Source organism: Hypanus sabinus, chromosome 16 (assembly GCF_030144855.1).
Source record: "Hypanus sabinus isolate sHypSab1 chromosome 16, sHypSab1.hap1, whole genome shotgun sequence".
Lineage (NCBI taxonomy): Eukaryota > Metazoa > Chordata > Chondrichthyes > Myliobatiformes > Dasyatidae > Hypanus > Hypanus sabinus.
In genome coordinates this window covers 33657446-33681785 of record NC_082721.1, presented here as the reverse complement: position 1 = coordinate 33681785, position 24340 = coordinate 33657446, and the positions used below count along the sequence as shown (strand labels likewise).

At 41.5% G+C, this 24340-nt stretch overlaps 1 protein-coding gene across 1 annotated transcript in view; it reads right to left on the bottom strand.

Moving 5' to 3' along the window:
* Nucleotides 1–24340, bottom strand: part of grin3bb (glutamate receptor, ionotropic, N-methyl-D-aspartate 3Bb) — a 94577-nt gene that overhangs the window by 30632 nt on the left and 39605 nt on the right. The window contains exon 3 of the mRNA XM_059992410.1: nucleotides 5383–6430. Within this exon, the coding sequence (XP_059848393.1) occupies nucleotides 5383–6430 (1048 nt within the window). The remainder of the gene's footprint in view (nucleotides 1–5382; nucleotides 6431–24340) is intronic.

Here is a 24340-nt window from a genome sequence, read left to right as displayed (position 1 = left end):
CTGCTCCACTCACTTCATATCTATGATTGTGTGGCTGGATACAGTTCCAATGCTGTATTTAAGTTTGCTGGCAACACCACTATCATTGGCTGAATCAAAGGGGGTGATGAATCGGTATATAAGAGGGAGATTGAAAATCTGGTTGAGTGGTGCCACAACAACAACCTCTCATCAACATCACAAAACCAAAGGATTGTTGATCAACTACAGAAGCCTGAAGTCCATGAGTCATAAATTTTATCGTATTTCTTTATTTTCCTGTAAAAGCCTGCAAGAAAATTGATCTCAATGTGGTATATGGTGCCATATACCTTTTGAAATTTAAATTTATTTTGACTTTGACCTTCTTGTTTTCAACCATCTTTTACAGATCTAGCCAAATCCTGTTCTTCAGGACTGGGCAGCTTAATCAAGTGAAGGTGGGCCTAGAGTACAGGGGTGTGTGTGGGGGGGGGGGGTTGTGCCTTGTTACCTTCTACAATATGCAGCAGCATTCAGTCGAGAGGGCATTGATGGGGCCCAGTTTATTCTGCTGCTTTGGAGTCTAGATGCATCTTTGAAGAGTAGAGCCAGTACTTTGCAGCAGGACCCCTAGGGCATCATATCTGCCACATCTGACCTTCCTGTGGATACCCAGAGATGATAACATGGTCAATGTGACTGTGAGTAGTCCACCCGATAGCACCTCCAGTGATCCCCACACAATCATGAGAAGCACCTTGCAGGGTCAGCTAGGCTGGAGATTTACTTACCCTGCCTGGGTCCAGTACCTAGTTTGAGGTATATCCTGTCTAGGTTGTGACAAAATTGAATAAAGGATCATATAAGCCTTTATACCTGTTGGTGCAGAACATGCAAAGGGAATCAGGATCTCAGAAACAATGTTGAGATACTTGAGAAATGCGAGTTGTACCAGCACCAATCAGCATTGAAGATGGGATCCAAATCAGCCACTGCAGTGTAAATATCTTAAACTGGACACAGGAATAGCCTAATTTCCACGTACTCAATATGTCAAGCGATGTACTTCCAGTTGGAAGAGTGTGTGCTTCCTGATCACAAACTTAAGGCCTTAGGAGGTAACATAATAGATCAGTTTAACCCCTAGTGATTCTAATGGAATATAGCCTTCCTCAGCCTCAGAGAACAGCAAATTAAAAATCCTATGAAACACAATTTCTTCAAAAATATAAAAATAGGTCAGAATAGGATGAAAAACATCAGGAATAGACTAGATAGCCTGTATAAATGCAAGTAGTATTAAGAATAAAATAAATGAGCTGGAATTATATGCAAATGCATATAAGTATGATACAATAGCAATAACTGAAACCTGGCTGACTTCAAAGGATGGTGATGAATAAAGTATTAAAGTATTTACATTACTTAGTAAAGATAGCCAAAATCGTAAAGGTGGTAGAGTAGCCATATAGATAAGATAGAACTTGACTGTGAGGCTGCTTATGATAGGAGATGAATCGAGACTTAGTGAAGATATCTGAGTGATAATTGAAAGCTATAAGGATAAAGGATGTTACAGACCCCCGAATGCTGATAGTGATTTTAACAAACAACTCGATCAGAATATTATAAAAGCAAGTCCTGAGGGTGATGTTGTAGTTACGGGAGACTTTAATTTCCCAAATATTGAGTGGGAGAATCCAATGACTAATAGATTACAGGAAAGTGATTTCACTGAGTTATTGAATAATTGTTTTTAGATCCAGTATGTTAACTCCCCAACAAGAGGGGAGGCCTGTCTAGATTTGATATTTTGTAACAATCAGTATAGAATTTTGAGTACGGAATTTGTTGGAGCCTTTAAGAAAAAGTGATCAAAACATTGTTAATCTCGAAATTTTTTGGAGAATATATCAAGTCAAGATATACTACATGAAGTGTAGTCAGGAGGGAAATTCGGATTGCCAAAAGGCAGGTTGAGAAGGATATTGCTGATAATGATAAGATTAACCCCAAGAGATTTTTTTAATACTTTAGTAGTGGAAGAAAAGTCAAGTAGGAAGTTAAGTGTATTAGGAATAATGGTTGGGTGTTAAATTATACAGAGAAGAACTTAGCGGACACTCTTAACTCATATTTTGCTATAGTATTCACCTGCGAAGATGTTAGCAATATGCCAGTAAGTGTAGAGAAAAATTAAGGTTCTTTTAAGTGACAGAGATCTTAGAAAGTGAGGTCCTGCTTCAGCTGTGAAGTAATACGTCTCCAGGGCCAGACAAATCTCCAAGGGTACTTAAAGAGGTCTGTGATTATATAAACAAACCCCTAACATGAATTTTTCAGAAGTCAGTGAAGACTGGTGAAGGCCCTAAGGACTGGAAATGGGTTAGCGTTGTCATAGTATATAAGAAGATGATCGCACTGATCCTGGTAACTATAGGCCAGTATGATAATGGAAACATTAATAAAGAATGAGATGGAAAAGCAGATAATAAGAACAGGCATGTTAGCAGAAAGCCAGCGTGGGTTCAAAAAGGGGAACACATGGTTTACCAATGTGCTGGAATTCTAACAATAGAGTGGTTGATATAATTTACTTGGACTCTTTGGTTGAGGTTAATAATCAAACTACAGGAGCTAGGGATTCAGGGTAAGGTGCGAATGGGTGCAGAACTGGCTCAATAACAGAAAACGAGTCATGGTGAGAGGATCATTTTCACACTCAGAAAATTATAAAAGTGAGGTTCTGCAGGGATCAGTTTTGCGGCCACTGCTGCTTTTAATTTAGATTAATTATTTAGATAAGCTCATAGCAAATGCACATTCAGGTAGTAGAATCAATACAGTTAGATCTAAACAAAATTCAGATGTGAGAAGATAAATGTCAAATGAAATTTAATGTAAGTAAATGTACAGTACCTATAGAAAGTAGAAATATTAGAAATAAATATACAATCGGGGGTCTTGAGTTAGAAAGGATTTGGGTGTCCTGGTAAATTCATCACTGTCAATATCTAGACAATGCATATAAGTGATTAGGAACGTTTGGGCTATAAAATGTGCTCAGTGGAGTTCAAGTCAAGAGACATTCTCTGTAAACTGTATAATCTGTTTGTGAGGCCACACCTTGAGTACTGTGCACAATTTTGGTTGCCATATTTTGTGAGGGATGTGAAGGCACTGGAGAGAGTTCAGAGAAGGGTGACTAAACTCATTCCAGGTATGAAGAAAGATTAAAATAATTAAATCTTTTTTATCCTATGTAGTCATAGAATGAGTGGAGACATGATAGAAGTGTTCAAAATCATTAAGGGTATAAGTAAGGTGGATGCCACCTGCAATTTCAAAATTAATCCATCATCAAGGAAACTGGGCCATAAGTGGGGACTAGTTAAAGGGAGATTTCAGACCAGCATCAGGAAGCATTTCTTTACACAGAGAGTTGTGGACTCATTGAACAAACTACCTAGTTGTGTAGTTGAGAGAAGTACCTTAGAAACTTTCAAATCTCAACTCAATAGTTATTTCAAAACACTAAGTGAATAGGAAATTGGCAAGCTTTGTTGGGTTGAGTGGTCTGTTCTTGTCAAAAACTTTCCAATGTTCTGCCAACAGGTGTTCCTGTTGTACTATTTTAAATAACCATCTCGGTGTTCTAATATTCTGGGATAATAAATAGATTTGCTTTAGAATTAATGTTTGTGATATAAGTTCAGACTCTGAGCATGGAAAAGAATTAAGAACTGTTCTTTTCACGAAGATGGATAGAATCAAACATTTCACATACATATTTTTCTAAAATTATATAGATTGATTGACTGCACCTCTGCCTGGTATGGAAATCCAATGCCCAAGAATGGAAAAGTGGTGGATATGGCCCTGTCCTTCACAGGTAAAGCCCTTCCCACCACCGAGCACATCTACAAGGAGCATTGCCACAAGAAAACAGCATTCGTTATCAAGGGCCCCCACCATCCAAACCTTTCACTGCTGCCATCATTTTTTTTGCTTCTTTTTTCTTCTATATTAGTTATTAGATTAGTAGAGTAGCTAGTTTTGCATTATATATATTTTTTTAAATTTTTTTTCTTTCTTTTTTCTGTTTTTTTATATCATATATTATGAAATATTTAGACTTACCATGTTCATACATATATTTTATGGCTTATGTCTTGGTAAAGTCATTTATATTGTAACTGTTATGTATGTTTTTTTTTCATATGTAATTCCTGTAGTTTGATTATTAACCTCAACCAAAGAGTCCAAGTAAATTATATCAACCACTCTATTTTCATATGTTTGTAATTTCTTTATCAATATATCATTTGTATTCTGTCCATATTACTAATAATAATAAAAAGATTTAGAAAGAAAAGAAAGAAAGGAGCTACAGGATCCTTAAGTCCCACACCACCAGGTTCAGGAACAGTTATTACCCTCAGGCTCCTGAATTAGCTTGGATAACTTCACTCACTTCAACACTGAACTGTTTCTGTAACCTATGGACTCACTTTCAAAGACTCTGCAAATTATGTTCTCAGTAGTATTTATTTATTCATTATTTCCTCTTGTACTGGCCCCGTTTCTCTTTTGAACATTGGTTGTTAGTCTTTGTGTATAGTCTTTCTTTGATTCTACTGTATTTCTGTTCTACTGAAAATGCCTACGAGAAAGTGAATCTCGGGAGTAAAATATGGTAACATTTATGTGCTTTGATAATAAATTTACACATTGAATTAAGTGATGAGTCCAGTGAAATTGAAAATAGTGAGTGCCCATGATAATTTTACAGACTGATCTCCAGGCAGAGGCGCATGTGCAACTGGAAAGACAAGGTAGAGTTTCCATCCTTGATTTATTCTCAAACGTTGAGTGAGGCTGAGCATTGAGCAAGGAGTGCAGCATGTTGCATGTGCCCAGGTGCTTTTATATTCAGCATTCTTTATGTTCAACATCTTTGCCATAATTTGCCCTCCTGGTCCATTCAAAACTTAAAACAGTTTACTGTGCATTCACTTTATAAGAAAGCAAAAAACATCCAGCCGTTCCTCTTTTTAGCAATTCAACCTGAACGCTTGATCAAAGTTATTGAGGTTGGTTTCTGAATAATAGTTGATTTAAATCCAATTCCACCCACGTGGACCTTATATGCACTTTCTAGTAGGTATCAGTGGATAGTAAATTGAAGCAAGAACCCACAGAGGATTATTTTCTCTTCCCTAGTCCAGAACAACCCACAGAAAATAAACTCAGAAACTTCATTACGGTAGTTCCTCAATGCCTGCTCCAGCATATGCAGAGGGAAACCGAACCAATAATTCAAATTGCCATTTTAATTTAATAAACCTATGTTATCTTAGGAAAGTTTATGGAATTACATTGTCAATTGCATTTTCATATTCTCTTTACTAAACCTCTTACCTTATCATCGTGAATCCCGGATAGTTCCTCAAAAGTCTTCTCTCCCACCATAACTGCTGCCAAGTTGGCTGTATAACTGGATAGGACAAGGAGGCAGAAGATTGCCCAGAGGTTCATTAAAAAACGCCCAGTCCAGCATTTAGGTGTCTTACTAGAAACAGTCCGTCCAAAGAGGATTGCATAACACAAGTTAAGTGCCGATGAATATGAGAACACTTTTATTCTGTTTCTTCCTTTGGGGGTCATTCCAAATGGACTCTTCCACTCGTAAAGTGTGAGAAACAGGGCTGTGATGTGGAGGGCCACGAAAATCCCAACCCACATTGTCCAGTGTAATGGCCACATGAAAGCACCAATGGGAGCTGCTGTATCCTTTGACCTCACCAGGATTCCCAAACTGGTGGAATAGAAGGGACTAGTAAAATCTATCACTCTGCTACGTGCTGAATTGATGCTAAAGGAGGTGACCGCCAAGTGGGCAGCCCCACTGAGGAGATCGCCCACCAGCCCAGTCCACCTTCCATTTTTCCAGGCACCATACTTCCCATCTCCAACAATGTAAAGGTCAAATTCAAAGCCCAGGTCATTCGACAGCTGCTCCAGGAGGTCCATGCAGTAACCATAGCAACATTTCTTGTACTCTGTTGGCACAGAACCATTTTCATTGTTCAGCTCCTCAAACAGCTGTGCCAACACCGCAGGGTCTTTGGTGTGAGGGTCCAAGCATAAGTGGCCAGCTGGACAATTACCATCAATGTCAACCTCCCTGGTGAAAACAAAGGGCAGCTCCACCAATGTGACGACACGGAACTTGAAGTTTGAGGAACTACTGTCCTCGTTCATTTCATTCTGAATTCTGTTGGGCCATATGCCTTGTTCAATTTCAATTTTCTGTTGGTTCCATTTGCCAACTCTGACCCAGGTAGGTTTTCCTAATGGGTCTTGCCGTAGATTCCAGATATGGTAGCGGTGGTTGCTCTGGATGTGTGATCTCTCTTGTACGTGGATATAACCCGTCACTCCTTCAAATGATGTATTTGCCAAAAACCTGGGAAGGGGTTGGGGGGAAATGGAAAAAAAATCTTGCATTCATCTAGATCCTTTAATGTGCTAAAACATCTTATCAGAGCCACCATACTAAACACTGAGCCCAGCAAGGGCTGTCACAGTAGGGTAGGTGATTTAAATCTTAGTCAAATAGTTGGCTTTGAAGAGAATAGGGCCAGAGAGTTTTAAGGAGCTTAGGTTACTGACATCAAGAGCCATGGCTGCCAATAATGGAACAAAGAAAACTGGAGCATCATGTACAAAATGTTGCAGGAACTCATCAGCTCAGGGAGCATCTATGGAGAGATTTCAGGCTGAGATGGAGTAAAGTTATTTACACATAAAATGTTATGTACCACCATCCCATTTAATTACACAAAACTAATTACTGAGTGTGGCATAGATGAGGGGAATAGGAGGAGGTGAATACAATGAAGAAAGAAAGAAAAGTGCTCATTTGGAGGGATATATTTAGAAAATCTCTCCCAGGTTCTCTAAATCAAGCTCCTGTTAAGTCACGATGAACTTTAGTAATCTGTTAATTGGTCTCAATCTCCTTATGAACACAGCATGACACAGAGTGAACCTCTCCATTAGGTGACTACACTGGCTTAGTAAGTTACAGGAAAAATCACTGGAAATTCAAGCTGAAAGATGAGGATTTCATTGAATAAGAGAAAAATGCGGTGCTCTGACAACATTTTCTTACTGTGGCTTTCTCCCACAGTCAGCTCTTGGCAGGTTCTACATCAAAAATTCTGTAACCAGGACAGCAGCCACATAAAAGTAGTACAGCCTTAAAAGAGTGACTGTTAACAACCACGATTACATAGCACACATATATTACATGCCCTCCAGATTTCTGACCCTAATTTACCTCTTATACCCTCCATTAAATCAAGTCAGTTAAAAATCAATCACTCTCTCCACTTCCGCCCTCTCCCTGGGCTGCCTAATTCACACAACTAATCTCATAGTAATTCAATTCTGAGTTTGGAAAGTCATTTATAACTTTTCAAAGCAAAATTCTCGTTTGTTATCTCACATTTGGCAGCATACCCCACTGGCACTTGCCACCTAGAATTTCCATAGGATGATTGGCCTCCACAGCAAGCTACTGGAAACCAATCTGCCCATGGTCTCATATCCCTATGAGGGAAATCGAACCCATTTCTTCCAAGCCCCCACCCCCCACTGCTGAAACTAAACTTGAGAAGGTAAAACATTTAATATCTCAAATGTAATTATTCCAACAGATTAAAGTCTTGTGGAAGGCTCCAGGAAAGATGCAAAGTAAAACCAAAAGCAAAACAAAGTTAAGGCTGAAAAAGGATCACTATATGGACATTGCAGCTTGGCTAATTTAAGTTTATAAGAGAGCAAGATAAATATTTTAGAAGGAGAAATACTTAATATGCAGAGAAAGAACGAAGTGACAGGAATAAGGTAACGATGATGTACACACCGGAATGGTCAGAGGAACGACGGCTCATGCTGTCTTAGTGCCAAACATTCCATCATTCTAAATCAGAATATGATTAAGCAGCGTTAGGCTCGAGGGTTTAAAGAGCCTGCAGATTGCAGGAGGAAGGGATATGGAGGGTCTTGGTAAAGGGTAACGGAAAGTAGGAAGATGGTATGATGAATATATATTCCAGTGAGGCCACATAAACAATGGGAAAGCTTTAAACCATACGGGAGAAAATGAGGACCACCACACCAGAAAAACCTCCTTTAGTTACAGTTAAATGGATATTAAGTATGGAACAAAGAACATCTGCATAAAGAACAAAGTGAGGACTATTTCTTATAACTGTGTAAGCAAATCATCTTTATTATCAATAGCAGGAACAGTAATATAGCTTAAATTTGGATCTCCCATAATGATTATTTAATGGCAGAGATGCAACAGACTGAACTGCTGATAATTTCACAAGATGTGTCTCACCAGGAATATCAGGTGGCTATCATTCCTTATTCATAGTTGTCATTGAAAGGGTGCTCCTGAACTGCCTCTGTGGGTCAATTGGTGAAGGTATTGACCCAGCACTGCTATGAGGGGTGATTGATATGTTTGTGGCCTAAGGTAGAAGGAGTCAATTTTAGAAAACCTAGCACACTTACTTTTCAACATAGTCCCCTCCTTACATTTACAAATATAGTCCAGCGGTCAGGGAGCATACGGATCTTGGACCTCCAGAAAGTGTCCACAAATGGGTGATTGATAAGTTCCCGGCCTGAGGTAGACACAGATGAGTTATACTGCTCTTGTTACGTGCACATGCAGTTCAACTCTTTGAGTGATTAGGCGGAAAGTTTGAAGTAAATAACTTATCTCCTTCTACCTTAGGCCACAAACCTATCAATCACCCAATAAGTTATTAACTGATGAGTTATTAACTTCAAACTTTTTGCATAATCACTCAAAGAGTTGAACTGCATGTGCATGTAACGAGAGCTGTATAACTCATCTCCTTCTAAGCAACATATATAACAAGCTGGAGGAACTCAGCAGGTCGGGCAGCATCCGTGGAAATGAGCAGTCAATGTTTCGGGCCGAGACCCTTCATCAGGACTGAAGAAGGAGGGGGGCAGGGGCCCTATAAAGAAGTGGGGGGGGAGGGTGGGAAGGAGGAGCTGGTAGGTGCCTGGAGGAAAGATCAAGGGGTGAGGAGGGGAAGCAGGGAGGGGATAGGCAGGAAAGGTGAAGAAGGAATGTGAGGGGAAAGCACTATGTCTAGTAGAAGGCGGCAGAATCATGAGAGAGGTGATAGGCAGCTGGAAGAGGAGGCAGAGTGAAACTGGGATGGGGGAAGGGAAGGGAGGGAATTACCGGAAGTTGGAGAATTTGATGTTCATGCCAAGGGGCTGGAGACTACCCAGACGGTAGATGAGGTGTTACTCCTCCAACCTGAGTTCGGCCTCATCATGGCAGTAGAGGAGGCCATGTATGGACATATCCAAATGGGAATTGAAGCAGAGTTGAAGTGGGTGGCAACCGGGAGATCCTGTCTGTTGTGGTGGATGGAGCAGAGGTGCTTGACGAAGCGGTCCCCCAATCTGCATCGAGTCTCGCCGATGTAGAGGAGGCCACACTGGGAGCACCAGATGCAATAGATGACTCCAACAGACTCACAAGTGAAGTGTTGCCTCACCTGGAAGGACCGTTTGGGGCCCTGAATGGTGGTAAAAGAGGAGGTGTAGGGACAGGTATAGCACTTACGCTTGCAGGGATAAGTACCAGGTGGGAGATCTGTGGGGAGGGATGTATGGACCAGGCAGTTGCGGAGAGAACGATCCCTGCGAAAAGCAGAGGGGGGTAGAGAGGGAAGTTCATCTCCTTCTAACCTAGGCCACAAACTTATCAATCACCCCTGCTGTGGACACCTTCTGAAGATCCAAGATCCATATGCTCCATGACTGCTGAACTAAGTGTGTAAATGTAGGAGGGGACCATGTTGAAAAATAAATGTGCTAGGTTTTCTAAAATTGACTCCTTCTACCTTAGGCCACAAACTTATCAATCACCCCTCGTAAACGAACAGGCAATGGATACCCACATTCAGATGACTTAGAGACATCCAAGCATCTGCTGCCCTTATCCTTAGGGCAGTATTGCTCATTTGTTTTCAAAATGATGCTCCATATTCTGTTCTAGGTCCACATTATCTTTAAAATCCCTGTTTGAAATGCCGAGGTAATAACCATTGGCTGCCACCATCCACTGGGAAACAGGGCAAAGGGGAAGGAGAAAATGCATAGAGGAGTGAGTTTCTTTGTGTTCCTGATTAACAACTTCGAAGGAGGAATAGTTGAATAGACATACTGATATGTATTGATCAGTGGAGACCTATTTAGCCAAGCAATTGAAATTGGTGGAATGTGAGGTAATGTCAATCCATTTCAGTCAGGCCAGCAGACATTGTAATTTCTCCAAGTCGATTCTCGCATTCAGTAATGGTTGCCTAAAGGAATATAAATATCTTAAACCAACAAAAAGCTGCAATTAGGAAAGATATTTAAACATAATTTTCTAGGCATTTGTTTGCAGAATGCCAATGCGTTCTATAATTTAAAAGTTGTTTTAATGTAGAGTGAGGTAATTTTGTGTGCATTTTTCTGTGTGCTAATGCTAGTTATTAACAATGTTTGCTCATTATTGAGTGTGATTTTTGTCTTGGCCAGTGTTGGCTTTCTGGCTTAAAACTCATACAAATAACATCAACGTTAGTGTTTGATTAGTAGCTTCAGGCACTCCGGTACAAGCAAATCTGATTTACATTGAGGATTAGTCTAGATATACCACTCTTCGCATTTGATGAGATGGATCCTTCCAGAACTTCAGACAGGATCCACAACACAAAAGGTTTGCAAGGGTTCATCACCAGAGATCTTATTCAGACAGGTTACGAGGGGATGGGGGAGGGTGGAGATGACATCCTCCTAGTTCAGGAAATATTTCAGCCTAAACTGTAGATGGTCATCACTTCAATTGATATGGCATACACTTAACAGACTTGTGGCCTCATCCAAAATTGTAGTAATATCTCTAATAATGTGATACGTTTGGTATTAAATATTTTAAATTTCCCAACATACTTTGACATTCACACTTGGGCTGTAGCCTCTGTGCAGGAAACTTGACCCTGGATCTGCGTAATGGTATGCTTCAAAAGATCCATCTTTCTTAATCCTTCTGGTATTCCTCTTCCAAGACTGACTTTTCAATGACACAATTTCTCAATTGGAAAGCTATGACCTTCTGAAATTTGAGAATTGTTAATGTAATCCCTGACTAGTCTTCCTCCAAAGGCATCTCACTAACTGTTTGCCTATGGGAACAGATTAGCCATGACATTACTCCATACCAATATACAGTTTTTTAAGGAAGCCTCATCTCCCTTATAAGCTTTTAAGGCATCTTCATGAAGGTATTGTTATTGCTAACATTTAGCATGCTTGTAAGGGAGCCTATAAATAGCCAGACTGCTATGGACCACACAAATTGCTTTCTAATGCAAGAATACATAAAGTAGTCTTGGTAAGACCATTCGGCCTTGTGGCATGATGCCCTACATTGCCCTAGTACAGTTAGCTCCTTTGAATGATTATCACAGAGCCACAGAGTCATAAAGGGATGTAACATGGAAACAAGTTCTTCAGCCCACTAGATCTGCACCAGTTATTAAGCATCCATTTTGACACTCATCCTACCCTAACTTATTTTATTCTCCCCTATTCCCAACAATTCCACCTCCAGCCCCCCCACCCAGATTCCAACACGTATTCCCCTTCATCTACTTCTTCCACTGACTGACACACCAGGGACAATTTACAGTGGCCGTTTAACGTACCAATGCCCACATCTTTGGGATGTGGGAGGAAACCGGAAAACCTGAAGGAGACCAACGTGGCCGCAGGAAAAGCACAAAAACTCCCACACCAGCAGCATCAGTGGTCAAGGTTGAACCTGGGTCGCTGCAGCTGTGAGACTGCAATTCTACTGCCTTTGAAACTGTGCCCCCTGCTGTATTGTTTATCTGAGTTACCTGAAGAATGGACAAGGATCTCACAAGGAAGGGACTTTAAACTCTCGCAGCATCCAACAGACAACTCCATTGAAAGCAAAATTACGGAGCTGGGCATAGCATGCTTTAGTTTCGTTTTTACTTTTAGTGAGATGCACACTTATGACGTCGTGGTGTGATGACGTATGACATTCACATACTTGTACATATAACCCGCCATGCAATATGTAAACAACATAAAATGCTTAATAAAACAATATATTTACAATATTATTCAAATATTTCTGTAATATTAAATACACTTCAGATGGGACTGGGGAGATTAAAGGTTCTGCACAGACTAGATGGGCTGAAGGGCCTGTTTCTGTGCTGCAGTGTTCTATGACCCTAAAAAGTTTTAAAAGTAAGGTGAAAGTTGCAATCATGTACATTGCCATTCATCTTGTCCATTGAAATGACAACTGCTCAAGCACTGCAGTAAATCAATTAATTTAACACTGTGAAGTAAAAGTACAGACTGAAGGGCAAAAATCTACTTTTGGTTAAGTTAAGTAGCTGCATATGTGGTTCAATACCAATGTTAATGGTTTAAGCATTTGGTTCCAAAGAAATCCTGATGGAACAATTAAAGTTTACACAATTCCTCTTTTTTTCTGATGGTATTCGATGTAGGATTGGACTTCCTATCGCTACACCATTGTGATTGTCTAAGAGGTGCATCTCATCTCGACCCTGAGACCCAGCTATCCTTCAAGGTGGCCAGACTGTTAGCCTCCCACTACTGTCCATGGGGGGTTGGGGGGGGGAGTAAGCTGCACTGTTGAGGACAGTGCCTGAAGGCATTAGCTGCAAAATAGACCCTGACATCCTGAGAGAAGATAGGAGTCTCGGTTCTTGCAAATTGAACTGAGCTCTCATTGTACCAAGCAGACAATTATGCATGCATCTGGTATTACTCAGGTTGCACAACTGTCATCATAGCTTCTGGTTTCCTGCAGTCCCGAACAGAAGTGCTAACTCCCTGATGGTAACACCAGCGACCTCCAGAGCAACAAGGTCCTGTCCACAACCATCAGCCGGCAGCTAACTTAGGTTTAGTTGAATTCTGGAGGACTGGAACTTGCCTCAGTAGGGAAAATCCTTGCTTCCTCGGCCTTTGTGCTTCCTTGGTGTTGCTATTGATTGGTATAGAAGAACAAATGATTTTGAAAGTGGAATCACGGTGAACTGACTTTTGGAACAGCTCCCAAGAGAATACCATCTCCTACTCAATTCATGCAACTAGTTCCTGATCGAGAAGTTGCAGAACTTGGGCCTCTGTGCCTCTCTCAGCAATTGGATCCTCAACTTCCTAACCAGAAGACCACAGTCTGTGCGGATTGGTGATAACAAATCCTCCTCGCTGACAATCAACACTGGTGCACATTAGGGGTGTGTGCTTAGCCCACTGCTCTACTCTCTGCATATACATGACTGTGTGGCTAGGGCAGGGGTCGGCAACCCGCGGCTCCGGAGCCGCATGTGACACTTTCATCTCTGTGCTGTGGCTCCCTGTGGCTTTGGAAAATAAATGATGAGTATTTAATTAAAATGTGTTTTATGTTAGTTTGTTAGTTTTTGAAATGTAATTCTAAATTTGAAGATTATAGTGATCTTGTACAATCTAAATAAAACGTGTTTTTTGTCACTATTAATATACATCACCACTGCCAATGCCTGACACCGCCAGTGTGCGATTTCTTTAATTTTTCGATCCAAGGTAGGCTAACTATAGAGAATTCTAAAAAAAGAAAAGTGACTGAAGAAAGCAGAACGTTTAATGATACGTGGGCAGATTCATTTGCTTTCACTGCTGACGAGGCTGGTTTACCGGTATGCTTAATATGCAATGAGAAACTAGCAAACAACAAAAAGTCTAATGTCGCAAGACATTTCCAGAATAAACATGCAGCCTTTGTTCAAAAATATCCGGTTCGAGATGAGAGAAAAAAAGCCGTTTCGGAACTGATGCGGAAGGTTGATCTGAGCAAAAATCATTTCAAGAAGAGGATGAAGTCTGGAAAATCAACTACGTATGCTAGTTTTGTTGCCACTCAGGAAATAGTCAGGCACGGGAAGCATTTTACAGATGGTGAATATATAAAAGAGTCTTTCATTAAGATTTCAGAACATCTATTCACGGACTTTAAAAACAAGAGTGAAATTGTGCAGAAAATCAGGGATATGCCCCTTTCTGCAAAGACTGTCAAAGACAGGACCATAAAAATGGCAGAAGACATCACAAGACAGCAAATTAAAGACATCAATTCAGCTGTGGCCTACTCGATTGCCTGTGACGAGTCTAAAGACAAAGGTGATATTGAACAAATGGCGCTGTTCTGCCGGTATGTAAACTCTGCTGGGCCACAGGAAGAAGTGATTAAGTTGATACTTCTAAAAGGCCAAACACGGGGGGAATACATCTGTGAGGCTGTCTTGAATTGTTTAAGAGCCAAAGGAATAAAGACCACCCACCTGGTGTCAGCAGCTACTGATGAGGCACCAAGTATGACAGGAGCGCACAAGGGATTTGTGGCTTTACTGCAGAAGTCACTGGACAGAAAGCTGCTGACTTTTCACTGCATCTTGCACCAAGAGGCACTGTGTGCTCAAACATTTCCTCCGGAATGCACAGAAGTAATGGATGTTGTCATTTATATTGTCAATAAAATAATGGCAAAACGTTTAAATCACCTTCAATTCCGTTTGTTACTGGACAAGCTGGAAAGTGCATAGTCTGATCTCCTGCTGCACAGCAAATTCCGGTGGCTGTCCAGAGGGGAGGTGCTGAAACACTTTGTCGCATGTCTGGAAGAAGTGAAAACTTTCCTGGGCAGCTAAGGGCTCACCTTTCCTGAGCTGGAACAGCCAGAGTGGCTGGAAAAGCTACACTTCATGGTAGACATGACAGCGCACCTGAACACGCTGAACACAGCTCAGGGGAAAGGACGTACAGCCATTAACCAAGAATGATAAATATTTTAATTGCCTATTATTTTATGTATATTCATATTTTTTCATTGTTCAGTGAAATAGTTCTTTTATTTTTCAGGTTGACAGCTGGCTGACATTTTTGGTTTGCTGCTGGCAGACAATTTAAGTTCGGCGTTTTTATAAATACAAGGACTCAAATAGACATTGAGTATTTTACTTAAAAGTAACCTTCAACCCAACGTCTTTTTTTCGGAGTTCAACAGGTTTTTGTTGCATGCAGAAATGTAATTTCGTTTTCTCTGCAGGAGTTCATCGATTTCATAAATGCAACACATTATAGTTTGTTTATACATAGCATAAATGCAAAAAAAAATGTTGTATGCAGTGTTATTTCATTTTTCATTTTAAATGTCAAACAGGTTTTGTGGCTCCCAGTGTTTTCTTTTCTGTGGGAAATGGGTCCAACTGGCTCTTTCAGTGGTAAAGGTTGCCGACCCCTGGGCTAGGCATAGCTCAAATACCATCTACAAATTCACTGATGATCCAACCATTGTTGGTAGAATCTCAGGTGGTGACGAGAGGGTGTACAGGAGTGAGATATGCCAACTACTGGAGTGGTGCCGTGGCAACAACCTAGCACTCAACGTCAGTAAGACGAAAAAGCTGATTGTGGACTTCAGGAAGGGTAAGACAAAGGAACACCTACCAATCCTCACAGAGGGATCAGAAGTGGAGAGAGTGAGCAGCTTCAGGTTCCTCAGTATCAAGATCTCTGAGGATCTAACCTGGTCCCAACATATCAATGTAGTCATAAAGAAGGCAAGACAGCGGCTATACTTTATTAGGAGTTTGAAGAGATTTGGCACATCAATAAATACACTCAAAAACTTCTATAGTTGTACCATGAAGAGCATTCTGACAGGCTGCATCACTATCTGGTATGGAGGGGCTACTGCACAGGACCGAAAGAAGCTACAGAAGGTTATAAATCTAGTCAGCTCCATCTTGGGTACTAGCCTACAAAGTACCCAGGACATCTTTAGGGAGTGGTGTCTCAGAAAGGCAGTGTCCATTATTAAGGACCTCCATGACCCAGGGCATGCCCTTTCCTCACTGTTACCATCGGATAACAGATACAGAAGCCTGAAGGCACACACTCAGCGAATCAGGAACAGCTTCTTCCCCTCTGCCATCCGATTCCTAAATGGACATTGAACCCTCGGACACTACCTCACTTTTTTTAATATATAGTATTTCTGTTTTTGCATATTTTTAAAAATCTATTCAATATACGTAATCTATTTATTTATTATTATGTTTTATTTTATTTATTATTATTTTTTCTCTCTCTCTCTCTCTGCTAGATTATGTATTGCATTGAACTGCTGCTGCTATGTTAACAAATTTCACGTTACATGCCAGTGATAATAAAGCTGATTGTGATTCTGATTCTAGTCTGATAATGCCACAAATATGAATAGTACCATCCAAGCACCTTCTCCTAAATGCCTTCCTATCGTAGAGAACACTAAGTCCCTCAAAATCAGGATTCGTGACTGGACTGAACCTCCGTGGAGTCAGGTTTGTGGCTCCTCTTCCTCTCCTGCCTGACTGCAGGGTCAGGCATGACTCCCCTCTGAAAGAAACCCGTCTGCTCTAATCTTTCCCTGGTGGTGTCTCAGCTGGTGCTTTGCAGGATTAGGTGCATGATGTGCTGTTCTTCAACTGCAGTGGCATTACGCCAACTCTTTAAGCTGCTTATGTGACTCTGGCCACAGTTCTGGACAGGAGGTTGCTGTTCTCGCCTCCTTCCCAGACTGACCCCTTTGGACAAACCTAAAAGGAAAAGAAATATACATCAGGTGCTTCTGCAGAAAGGTCGTGCAACAAATATTCTATTCTTTCAGCAAGCATGTCTTATTACTGCAGGGAGAACACTGGCATGACTGCTCTGCATCTTTTTATGAACATTAATTCCAAGCTATGTTTGAAACTATTTGTTAAGTTCGTTAGAGTGAATAGCTCTTGCTGAAGCTATTGAACTAGGATTAGCTGACTTAACTCGGCATATGCTTGCCAAAACTGACAGTTCTCAATGAAGTATTAAAAGGACTATGACCATTGAAGATTACAATTCCACACCTTGTTATAAGCTTTGACCATTTCAATGACACAGCTATAGTAAGGATTCTCACAATGTCAGAACCTTAATCTCATTGAGTCCTACTTTACCATCCTTAGTTACTGCTCCCTGACAGTCCAAATGTGGGCAAATTGGATTAGTATGAATGGGCAAAATGGTTGGTGTGTACTACTTCATGACTCCGTGACTTTATTGTATGAGAACGGTGGCTGAACACATGTATGGTGGCAATGTCTGTTTGAATCATGTAGAGATATCTGTTAATATAAGATCAAAGGAATCATAATCAGTTAATTATCACTGACATAACCTGTGAAATTTGTTGTTTTGCAGCAGCAGTAAGGTGCAATACATTAAAAATTACAAGTTACAATATGAAATATAAAATAGTTAGATAGACAGATAGTCAGATAGATACTTTATTGATCCTAAAGGAAATTAGTGTCTCAGTTGCATTACAAGTGCACAGATATACAAAATTACAAATATTAGAAAAGAATTAAGAAAGAATAAAAAAATAAGTTACCTCAAACAGTATAACATGAGGAGCTCATCACTTCCCCGGCTATGGGCTGTCTCAATATAGAGCCTAATAGCCAAGGGTAGGAATAACCTCATATAGAACTCTTTGAAGGAGTGCAGTTATGTTAGTCTATTACTAAAAGTGCTCCTCTGTTCAGCCAAGGTGGCATGCAGAGGGTGAGAAACATTGTTCAGAATTGCCAGGATTTTCCATAGGGTCCTTTGTTCTACCACAGCCTCCAGTGGGTCGAGTTTGACGATTTTAACAAAGCCAGCCTTTCTAATCAGTTTATTGAGCCGGTTGGCATCACTCATGTTGATGCCATTGCCCCAGCACACAACCACATAAAAGATTTTACTGGTGACAGCAGACAGATGAAGGCTCTGGATAGATCCACTTGACATAGAATATTGAATTGTGAGGGGACAGAGATATCTGAACTTGCTGCAAAGCACAAACCCTTGACTCTGCTGGGCTATTTGTTTGGCCAAGTACAGCTCAATGATGAGTAATGTTCTGGGCATCATTGAAATATTGCTAATGACTTAATGTCTTATTGATGTGTAGAAGGTCCATTAGTTATTATTTGGAAAATGACTAACTTTGGTGCTAGGCACAATCCCTGCAGCTAGTGACATCCATGACAATAAGAAAGAATATGCGAAGACCATAAGATATAGGAGCAGAATTAGGCCATTTAGCACACCGAGTCTACTCTGCCATTTCATCATGGTTTTCCTCTCAGCCCCAGTCTCCTGCCTTCTCCCCGTATCCCTTCGTGCCCTGACCAATCAAGAATCTATCAACATCTGCCTTAAATAAAGACTTGACTTCCACAGCTGCCTGTAGCAAAGAATTCCACAGATTCATCACCTTCTGACAAAAGAACTTCCTCCTCATCTCCATTCTAAAAGGATGCTTCTCTGTTCTGAGGCTGTGTCATAGGCAACATCCTTCTCCACATCCATTCTATCAAGACCTATCATGATTCGGCAGGTTTCAATTAGGTCACTCCTCATTCTTCTCAGTTCTGGTGAATACAAACACAGAGCCATCAGATGCTCTTCATATGACAAGCCATTCAATCCTGGAATCATTTTCGTGAACCTCTTTTGAACCCTCTCCAGTTTCAGCACATCCTTTCTAAGAAAAGGGGACTAAACCTGCTCAACAATACTCCATGAGGCCTCGCCAGTACTTTATAACATTACAACCTTGCTTTTATATTCCAATCCTCTTGAAATAAATGCTAACATTGCATTTGCCATCCTCACCACGGACTCAACCTGCAAATTATCATTTCGGGAATCTTGCACAAGTATTCTCAAGTCCCTTTGCTTCTCAGTTTTTTTAATTTCTTTCCATTTATAAAATAGTCAACCCTTTCAGTTCTTCTTCCAAAGTAGATGACCATTCACTTCCCGATGCTGTGTTCCATCTGCCACTTCTTTGCCCGTTCTTCTAATCTGTCTAAGTCCTTCTGTAGCCTCTCTACTTCCTCAAAACTACCTGCCCCTCCTGCTTTCTTCATATCATTTTCAAACTTTGCCACAAAGCTATCAATTCATTTATCCCAATCATTGGCATACAATGTAAAAAGAATCACTCCCAACACAGACCCCTGTAGACCACCACTAGTCAGTCAGAAAAGGCTCCCTTTATTCCCACTCTTTGTCTCCTGCCAATCAGCCACTGCTTTATCCATGCTAGAATCTTCCTTGTAATATCATGGGCTCAAAGCTTGTTAAGCAGCCTCATGTGTGACATCTTGTCAAAGGCTTTCTGAAAATCCAAGCACAAACACAACATTAGCCAATCCTGCTTGCTACTTCCTTCAAGGAATTCCAACTGATTTGTCAGGCAAGATTTTCACTTAAGGAAACCATGCTGACTACAGCCAATTTTATCATGTGCCCCCAAGTACCCTGAGACCTCATCCTTAGTAATCGACTCCAACTGTAGGTCAGACTAACTGGCCTACAGTTTCCTTTCTTCTGCCTCTCTGTGTCCTTGAAGACCGGAATGACATTTGCAATTTTCCAGAATCTAGTGAAACTTGAAAGATCTTTTCTAATACCACCACAATCTCATCAGCCACTTCTTTCAGAACTCTGGGGTGTATGGTATCTGGTCCAGGTGACTTATCTATCTTCAGGCCTTTCAGTTTCCCAAGAACCTTCTTGGGAACTTCACATCCTTCCTGACCCTGGCACCAGTAACTTCCACTATATTGTTAGTACCTTCCACAGTGGAGACAAGTGCAAAATACTTATTCAGTCTATCCCTTATTTCAGTGTCCCTCATTACTACCTCTCCACCATCGTTTTCCAGCAGTCCTCTCTTTTACACTTCACGTTTCTGAAGAAATTTTTGGTATCTACTTTAATATTATTGTTTAGTTTACTTTCATATTCCATCTTTACCTTCTTTGTGCCTTTTTTAGTTGCCTGCTATTGGTTTTTAAGGGCTTCCTGATCCTCTAACTTCCTACTAATGTTTGCTCTATTATATGTCCTGTTTGTTTTGACTTCTCTTGTTAGCCAATGGTTGTGTCACCTTTCCTTTAGAAAACTTTTGCCTCTTTTGGATGTATATATCATGTGTCTTCTGAATTGTTTCCAGAAATTCCAGCCATTGCTGCTCTGCCGTCATCCCTGCCTGTGTTCTTTTCCAATCAATTCTGGTCAACTCTTCTCTCTGTAGTTCTCTTTACTCCACTGTAGTACTGATCCATCTGACTTTCTCAAATTTCAGGGTGAATCCTATCATATTGTGATCACTTGCCCCGAAGGGTCCTTTTACCTAAAGGTCTCTGGTTCATTGCACAACACCCAGTCCAGAATAACTGATGCTGTAGTGGGCTCAACCATGAGCTGCTCTAAAAAGCCGTCCCATAGGCACTCTTGAAATTCACCCTCCCATAATCCAGCACCAAGCTGATTTTCCCAATCTACCTGCATATTGAAGTCCCCCATGGCGCAAAGTGCAATGAAATCCTACCTGACAAATCCTGAACAAGGTTCACTTCTCCTCATTCACCTGTCCTACAGACTTGAGGCCCACCACCCTTTCCCTAGCCTGCTGTGCTGAAGTGGACATCCTCTGGTGTGAAGCACTGCGCACCAGTTGTTGGTGACCTATGCCTACAATGAATAACAATCACAGAAAGTAGCAGAATGCTGATGCTTTCTTGGCTGTGGAATAATCGTAGAATGTGGATGGGGGGGGGACTCTGGAGTTAGGGGGGGGGGAAGTCAAATTTAACAATCATTATGTGAACGAGTGAGCTGATTCAGTAAAAATAATGGTGAGCATGTGTGTGTGCAAGACACAGTGGGAGTGGAACATGGCAGTACATGTGCATGTGAGAGAAGGAGGAAGAGAGAGGGCAAACGGAGGGTGAGGGGGAGGGAGAGAGGAGAAGGGAGGGAGGGGAAGGGGAACGGGAGGGGGAGAGGAAGGGGATTGGGAGGGGGAGGGACCTCACAGTCAGCAGCATCCAAGATCAAAGAAATGGATGGAGCAGAGGCTGCTTGTGGATTGGAGACATGGTGAAGAAGAGATAGGCATAAGCAGGAACACAGACATGGAAAGACACATGTGGACAATGGGAGTAGAAAGGAAAGGAATGAGCAACATAACACTTAGACAGGGAAAAGAGTATATGGAGAATAGAAGGGAATGAAGAGACAGAGAGACAGGAACAGGTGAAGCAGTGGGGATAGGGCACAGAACATAGAACAGTACAGCACAGTACAGGCCCTTTTGCCCATGATGATGTGCCTGCTTTTAATCTACTCCAAGACCAATCTAATGCCTCCCTGTCACATAGTCTTCCATTTTTCTTTCATCTATATGCCTGTCTAAGTCTCTTAAATGTCACAAATATATCTGCCACTACCACCACTCACAACACCCACCACTCTGTGTGTAATAAAAAATATCTCTGACATCCCCTCTACACTTTCTTCAAATCTGGGGCTATGCATTAGGACCACGCAGAAGTGGAGCTCCACCCCCCCCCCCCCCAAGCTACCTGGCTGCCTGTCCCATCAGCCACTTCCTGTCCTGTCTACAGAAGAGGCCACATTTCCCACATTGGTCTCATTCGTAGACTCAGAGCCAGAGGGAAGCAAATCATCCAGAATCCTGAGGGACGAGAATGAAGAAGAAGAATGTGTTAGCTGAGTATGGCTGGAGGTGCAGCCCTATTAAAGTCTTAAGATGTAGGGCCCACCTTGACCAATCTTGTGAGAACATGACATTTAGGTTTTGTACTGGTCATCAGCCCAAGCTGTGTTAGTACTTGCAAAGGTTTCCATGACAACCTCCTGCCAATGAGAAAGGCAGCGCCCATTATTAAGGACCTCCAGCACCCAGGTGTGCTGAACTACATATACCTGTCTGGACACGCCCCCCCCCCCCCCCCCACCGCTGACTGCTCCTGTGGCTCCTCCCACTGACCCCGGTATAAAGGCAATTGAGGCCTGAGCCCTGTCTCCAGGATGTAGCATGGTGGTCAATTGCTGCTTGTTCTTTCTTCCAATCAATAAAAGCCGATATCTCGCCTCCCGTCTCAGAGAGTTATTGATGGTGCATCACCAGGGCATGCCCTTTTCTCAAGGCACACACTCAGCGAATCAGGAACAGCTTCCTCCCCTCTGCCATCTAATCCCTAAATGGACATTGAATCTTTGGACACTACCTCACTTCTTTTTTAATATACAGAATTTCTGTTTTTGCACTTTTTTAAATCTATTCAATATATGTAATTGATTTACTCATTTACTTATTAATATTTTTCTCTGCTAGATTATGTATTGCATTGAACTGCTGCTGCTAAGTTAACAAATTTCACATCACATGCCGGTGATAATAAACCTGATTCTGATTCTGATTCTGAGACCTGTAAGTAATCCCCAAAGCTCAGTGGAAGTCAGCTGACACAAAACAGGCTGTACCTGTGAACACAGAACTGTGAATTCTTCTAACACACAAGGTGTTTTAGCTGAGTGTGCAGTATCAACTGAGTGCAGTGTATACAGAGTGTGGATCTTGCAGGCTAAGAGCAATAGTGTAATTTTATACTAAGGAATTAAACTAATTAAGTTAATTAAGTTATGACAGACATGATAGGTAAGGTGGTTGATCAGCCTTGAAGCAACAAATACCAGTAATTCCTCTCCTCCCTCAGATGCTGCTCGAGCTGCCGAGTTTGTGCAGCAGATTATTTTGTTGCTGACAGCAGGGCGAGCGACGTGTTGCAGCTGGAGCATAGGTCCCAGCCATGGCGATCATGCCTGCAGTGAACGTCTGCGACCTGATGGACTCCACTCAAAGATCATGAGCTGGAGTGCAGTGGAAGTTCTCCAGCTTGCTTCCTGGGATGGTGGGTTGGTAGTACGATGAGAGGTTACGCAGATTCAGTGCACGCTCTCCAGAGTTTAGAAGGATCACTGAAGCATGCAAAATTCTTACAGTGCCTGACAAGGCAGGAGCAGGGACAATGTTTCCCCTTGCTGGATGTCCCATAACAGGGATCACCATTTCATAATTACGGGTCAGCGATTCAGGACTGAGATAAGAAGAAATTCTTTCACCCAGAGGATGCCGAATTTTTGAAATTGTCTATATAAGGGATATGGGGGTTTAAATATTTAAGAGAGAGAGAGATTAATCTTTCAATGTTAAAGGAATCAAGAGATATGTGATTGTTGTGAGAAAGCATTGCTGAAATAAAAGATCAGCCAAGCTGTTACTGAACGGTGGAGTAGGTACACGAGGCTGAATGACCCACTCTTGGTTCAGCTTACATTCTTTTGCCCCCTTGTGCACAAGGTAGGATGGTCAACCAGATTCTCCAGGTTTCTCTAACTGAACTGGGGCAGATGCTCACCCTCCTCATCAATGCCCCGTGAGCGTATTATCTGAAGCAGTACTCTCCAGTAGCTGGTGGTGTTGAAAATCGAGGCCTTTCAGGGCAGGTGAGTACTGCAGATGCTGGAATCTGGAACTAAAGCAGAAAGCGCTGGAAGAGCTCGGCCAGTCAAGCAAGCACATGTGGAAAGAAAAAACAATTGATCCATTTGCTCAGGGACCCAGGTCTGAAAAAAGGTCCCTGATCAGAAACATTAACTGGTTTCTTTGTCCATAAATTCTTTCTGTGACTGACTGCACTTTCTGTTTCTATTTTGGCTGACTTTAAGGGCTGGGTGATGCACAATGTCACATTTTTTAAAATACTGCTATAGAAACATTGAACAACATCTTATTGCTGAAGAAGCAGTGCATACAAATTCCTAGACCAACAGATTTTTTTTAGAGTTGCTGTGCAATCAGAGATGAAGGACCCTGGATTAAGTGACTGGCTTTGGTTTTCTAGCCCACAACACTTGATACTCCAGCTATCCATCGATACTGTGAGCACTGAATAGCCATTTCCTGTGACCTATGTGAGAAATATGGAAATGTCTAGATAGAGTGGACGTGGAGAGGATCTGTCCTATTGTGTGGGAGTCTAGTCTAAGACCAGAGGGCACAGCCTGAGAATAGAAGGACAGACCTTTAGAGGTGAGGCAGACAAGCTGCAAGAAAAAGTTTGTGAACCCTTTGCAATTCCCTGGTTTTTTACATTAATTGCTCATAAAATGTGGTCTGATCTTCATCTAAGTCACAATAATAGACAATCACAATCTGCCTAAGCTAATAACACACGAACAATTGCACTTCTTCTCATCAATACTG